The 5,579-nt window shown below is 46.1% G+C and overlaps 1 protein-coding gene across 1 annotated transcript; it reads left to right on the forward strand.

Annotated features, from left to right (window-relative positions):
- Positions 1-818: 818 nt before the first annotated feature.
- On the forward strand, positions 819-4,941 carry LOC117836098 (probable glucan 1,3-beta-glucosidase A). Its single transcript, XM_034715471.2, has 8 exons — positions 819-1,074; positions 1,201-1,320; positions 1,398-1,586; positions 2,311-2,469; positions 3,688-3,857; positions 3,956-4,111; positions 4,199-4,551; positions 4,635-4,941. The coding sequence occupies exons 1-8, from the start codon at positions 874-876 to the stop codon at positions 4,820-4,822; spliced, it is 1,536 nt and encodes a 511-aa protein (XP_034571362.1). The 5' UTR covers positions 819-873; the 3' UTR covers positions 4,823-4,941.
- Positions 4,942-5,579: the final 638 nt, after the last annotated feature.

Below are 5,579 nucleotides of genomic sequence, written 5' to 3' on the forward strand. Positions count from 1 at the left end.
GATTCCATCCCCATTAAGGAGCTTGAAAATCCATTTACTTAAGAGACATTTGTTTTGGGTTTCCAAATAAAAAATTCTAGACCTCCTTGCTCTTTCATTCTACACAAGATATTCCACTTTGTTAATCTAAGTTTTCTTTTGTGCTGGAATCCAAATTCTTAAGGATTTCTTTTGGAATTTTAAAGAAGGAAATCATGTACATGGAGAGATTGCTTAGCACTGAGTTAATCAAGGTTAGCATGCCTCCATAGGAGAGCATCTTGCTTTTCCATGTGCTCAGTTTTCTTTAAAATCTTTCCTCTATAATTTTCTAATCTTTATTTTGGATTCTGGTGTGGTGCATTAGAATGCCAAGATATAAAAAAGAGCCTCCGAATACGATCGACTCCTATGGTACATACAACCTTAAAATACCATTTGGACAGACAAAAGACAGCCATTCAAAGAAGCGTGGTCATATACCTCGAGACAGACGACTGAGGTAAATATAAATTTCCAGTCGCCGGTTCAGCCTAACTTGTGGCCGGTTCTGAACAATTCAGTCGCCCGTCATAAAAGCCTTCAAACGTTTGACCTCGTTTAGCATTGAATCGCCGAAATGTTGGTCAACCGGTCCTACCGCTTCTGGAAGAAAATCACTGGCACTATCGTTACAATCGTACTGCCACTGCAAAACAAGAAGCTCTGGCCAGCTGAATGGCTGAGTCCTGTCCGATCCACGTACTTTCCACCTTTAAAGAACCACGCGCGTGAACGACCCACGTCGGAGCCCACGACGTGGCTTGCGCGGCCACGCAAGAGCAGGGAGCATCTATATAGTGGGGCTGATGGATTGGTTAGTTTAGTGGCCTTCTGGTTGACCGACCAGTCACCATGAGCAGCGCGGGACTCCCGCTTCTCCTCCTCCTCGTTTGCTCGTCGTGGCTCCTCCCCCGATCTGATGCCAGGAGGACGATGGCGGCTGCAGGGGCGCCGGGGCCGCCGATCCGGGCGGTGAACCTCGGCGGCTGGCTCCTGACGGAGGGCTGGATACTGCCCTCCCTCTTCGATGGCATTCCCAACAACGACCTCCTGGTACGTAAGTTCTACTTGTCTAGTGCTCAAGAACGGCATGGCGAACCTGATGCAGGTCGCGCTAGTGCGCTACCATTTATATATGTTAGCTGCTGCTGAATCTTGAGAACGCGCCTATATGTGCAGGATGGCACCCAGCTCCAGTTCAAGTCCGTGACCCAGAACAGGTACCTCGTCGCCGACCAGGGCGGCGGCGCCGCCATCCTCGCCGACCGGGTGCAGCCGTCCGGCTGGGAGACCTTCAAGGTCACTTAATTGCTAGTAGTTTCTCCTTGAAGCAAACTTGTACGTGTGTATTGCTAATAACGTTTTGATTCGTGCAGCTGTGGAGGATTGATGAGACGACTTTCAACTTCCGCGTGTTCGGCAACCAGTTCGTTGGCGTCAACGCCACCGGCGGAGTCGTCGCGACGGCCACCACGCCGGGGCCGTCGGAGACGTTCCAGCTCGTGCGCAGGGACAGCGACAAGAGCAGGGTCCGCATCAGGGCGCCCAACGGGCTCTTCTTGCAGGTACCTGATACTAGCTGGGTAGGATTTGGCAATGGCATGCTGGCATGTGCAAAGGCCGCAACCGCGAAGTTGCTTGGTTGCCGACTTTTCTTGGACATAGTGCGATCGGCAGTCCAAGTCGCGGTGACGGCGGGAAGAGGGCGGAAGCAGAGCCTAACATTCTGCAACTTTGTTAGCTAGTGGTGAACGCAGTTATTCAAAGACACCAATCTTCCTACTCAAATACCAGGGGCTCAACCTAGCTAATTCTCTCATTTAGTAATAAGCCCTCTTAGTCTAATAGCCTAGTCAGAGCAAAGATAAGCCCTCTTAGTCTAATAGCCTAGTGAGAACAAAGATAGGCCCTCTTAGTCTAAGATGCCAGTCGGTTCAAACAAGTGGCCTAGCAGCGATGTAGTGGCTGGCGTGCTAGGCTGTACTAATAACGACGAAGACCGAACTCAGAATTATACTGAACACATTCAAAGAAGCATAAAACTATGTTCGAATTAGAAGAACATTGTCTCTTAGTTTAGTGTGTGAAATGAGGGGAAAATAAATTAAATTTTCGTGGCCTAATTGAGAACAGGGCCTACGTCCAGTTCTAATTAAAAAAGAAAAATTAAAGATATATTATCCCGATCATGATCATCTGAAGCTATCCTTTTTTCTTAACATAGTTTTTTGCTTTACAATATTGGTTTTTCTACCTTAACATATATATATGATGAATTGATGATCTTAGGCAAAGACCATGGAGTCAGTGACAGCAGATCACAGTGAGGACACAGACTGGGGTGACGATGACCCGTCAGTTTTTGTCACAAATAATGTCGCCCGCTTGCAAGGGGAATATCAGATATGCAATGGCTATGGCATAACAAAAGCCACAGAGGTGCTCAGGGTAAGATATACGTCAGCTCTCATGTCAGTTTCCACTTGTTACACGAAGTAATGCTTTTACAAATCTAGCTAAATCTTTGATATCTTGGGAAAACGAATATTTGTGTTGTGATCTTTTGCCAATAAACATCAGGAGGAATCGTTGAAACCAACATTAGATAAATGCAAAACTGTCGTACATAATATGCGCAAACCATGCATGCTAGTTGGCGCCCATGATCAATGATGCGCAAGACATGTGCTGCCAGTCCTGCTGCTACCTTGACGGCATTATTGAACATTGGCTAAATTAATAAATTATTTTCAAATTTTCGTTCAGACTGTATCACTATCCCAACAACACATTTTAGTGCAAGTAAAAATAAAAAGATTATTATTAGGTAAATGCACTCCAAAGGTGGTACAACTGATTAAAGTATTAGTCGACAGAAGCTGCATAGCTATCTTCCCAGTGTGTAAATTGGTGGTAGATGAAATATTTCAATACCCTTAATTATTAAATGACGAGTCTTATTCTTGATTTAAATATTGATGAGTCAATTTGGCATGACTTTAAGATCAATTCAATTAGTTTCTTTAGCAATATCTTTTGCTTTTTTGAATTAAGATGATCAGTCAAATTAACCTGAATTCAAATGTTACGCAGTTGAACCAAATTGACCTTGAAATCTACAGTTACAGATTTACAATGGAGGTCATCATGTGTTCTGTTGCTAACTTTATTTTAACATCTACACTAGGGCTCTTTGTAAATAATTGCATTGGTAGTGACAGATAGCTTTCAGTTCAGCATATTTTACCCAAGAAAGTACAGCCACACCCCTGAAACCATTTCGTGGCAATGTATTAAAAACGCGTCTTAATTTCTTCAAGAACATGCATGCCCAGTCTTGTAGTTTGACAATAGTTAAGGCGTCAATGTGTCTGACTTGTCCATTCAATGTCGGCCATATTGGTCAGCGATGTACAGCAGATCCCACTGGCATGATTGAAATTATGCAATGATAACGAATCCCTGCAAAGGGAACCGGCACATGCATTTGACGTATACACATTTTGCTTCACAATTAATTGACATGCTTGGACTTGTCAAGGATTGATATATCCTTTAGAAACTCTTTTTCATATTGTTTTTAATTATAATGACATGCAAAGACTATTAGCAGTTGTGAACCGCCTTGCTTTCAGGTCAATGTTGATCTCCTCGTTTGCTTTGTAGAATCACTGGAATACATACATAACCGAGAACGACTTCAATTTCATTGCATCAAGTGGACTGAACGCGGTGAGAATCCCAGTTGGATGGTGGATTGCCAGTGACCCCAATCCTCCACTTCCATTCGTTGGAGGCTCTCTCCAAGCGTTGGATAATGCATTCAGCTGGGCAGAGTAAGTGTACACCCGCATCTCCAGATTTCTGTTAAACAAGAAGCATGTCTCAGTTGCTAACCAAACTGTGTCTTTTGCACATGAAATTTTGCGCACAGGAAGTACAACTTGGGTGTTATTGTGGACTTGCACGCTGCCCCGGGGTCTCAAAACCCATTCGAGCACAGTGCAACTAGAGACGGCTCGCAAGAGTGGGGAACTAGCGATGCAAACATAGCTCAGACAGTGCAAGTCATCGATTTTCTCGCAAAAAGGTCTTGAATTTGAAAACATGAAAACTAGTTTTTTTTTCCATTGTCTTAAAAATGCTTGATAATAAACTACGAAATTCTCATCTACAGGTATGCGAACAGCCCCAGCCTCCTGGCCATCGAGCTTCTCAACGAGCCGTTGGCGCCGGGCGCAACCTTGCCCAGCCTGAAAAAGTATTACCAGGACGGCTACAACGCCGTGCGGCAGCACACATCGACAGCCTACGTGATCATGTCCAACAGGTTGTCCGCGGACGCGACCGAGCTCCTCCAGTTTGCCGGCGGCTTCTCCGGCGCCGTCCTCGACGTGCACTACTACAACCTGTTTGATAGCAAGTTCAACAGCCTCACCGTGGACCAGAACATCGACTTCGTCAGGAACAACCGCTCCGCTGACCTAGCCGCCGTCACGAATCAGAACGGGCTCCCTCTCACGTTCGTGGGTAAGCTCTTGGCAGTGGCTTGATCAGTCTAGATTATCGTCTTCCTCGGCTTCTTGTAATTTTTATGTGATGCAATTTTACAGGGGAGTGGGTAGCCGAATGGACCATTCAAGGCGCATCGAAGACAGACTACCAGAGGTTTGCGCAAACGCAGCAAGAGGTTTATGGACGAGCTACCTTTGGATGGGCCTATTGGACGCTCAAGAACGTGAATAACCATTGGAGTATGCAGTGGATGATCCAAAACGGATACATCACACTGAACAGCTAGAGGTCAGGCTACATATACAAAGTCTGTATTTTTAATAAATGAATAAAAACATTATGCCAGCTGCACCAAAAGGGATGCAGAAGGCATTGCATTATTATATATGAATTTTTTTTGACGAACCGCACAAGATAGAGCGGGTTTCATTGATATAGTAGGACTGGGAGACCATAGGCAAGGCAAGAAAATGAGAAGGAAAGAAAAACAAAACAGACTCGCTCGGTTGGATTGGGACATCAACACGGGTAACCACTCAACTCAAAGCCGCTACACCCGACCGGTTGGATTGGGACGTCAACGTGACCACACCACTCCACTCGCCACTATGGCACCCACCAATATTCCCGCTTATGTATTCACCGAAACCTCCAGGCGTGGCCCTGCGTTTACAAGGGAAGCAGACTGCACCGCACCGAGAAGGCTACCGTTATGCGGGACCCTCCGTTGTAGTGCCACTGCAGCACCACACTCCACCTGACAGAGTGGTACCACCGAATCCGGACCTCTCACAGGCTGCCTCGCAGTCGCCACTTCTGCCATTGGACTCCACCTCGCTCTCGTTGCCTCGAAAAAACATCACGCGTGGAGCCTCGCCACGCCCGTCATGGAACTCCATGTCACGGATCCATTTCCTTTGTCGCTGTCAGAGTGGTGAGCAATGTTGCCCCGCTCCACCAGATCTTCATCGATCAGCCAAGCCGCCGCTGCAGGTCAACTTCGCATCTTATTACATATGAATGAACACGCATGATAATGCTTT

The sequence above is a fragment of the Setaria viridis genome, chromosome 9 (assembly GCF_005286985.2).
Source record: "Setaria viridis chromosome 9, Setaria_viridis_v4.0, whole genome shotgun sequence".
In the NCBI taxonomy this organism is placed as follows: Eukaryota; Viridiplantae; Streptophyta; class Magnoliopsida; order Poales; family Poaceae; genus Setaria; species Setaria viridis.

What these genes read in the sequence shown, in the direction of transcription:
- LOC117836098 (XM_034715471.2), top strand. Translation starts at nt 874, where the DNA reads ATGAGCAGCGCGGGACTCCCGCTTCTCCTCCTCCTCGTTTGCTCGTCG. An exon ending in CCGGCTGGGAGACCTTCAAG is followed by an intron (nt 1,321 to 1,397) that starts GTCACTTAATTG and finishes TGATTCGTGCAG; the next exon opens with CTGTGGAGGATTGATGAGAC. An exon ending in AATGCATTCAGCTGGGCAGA is followed by an intron (nt 3,858 to 3,955) that starts GTAAGTGTACAC and finishes TTTTGCGCACAG; the next exon opens with GAAGTACAACTTGGGTGTTA.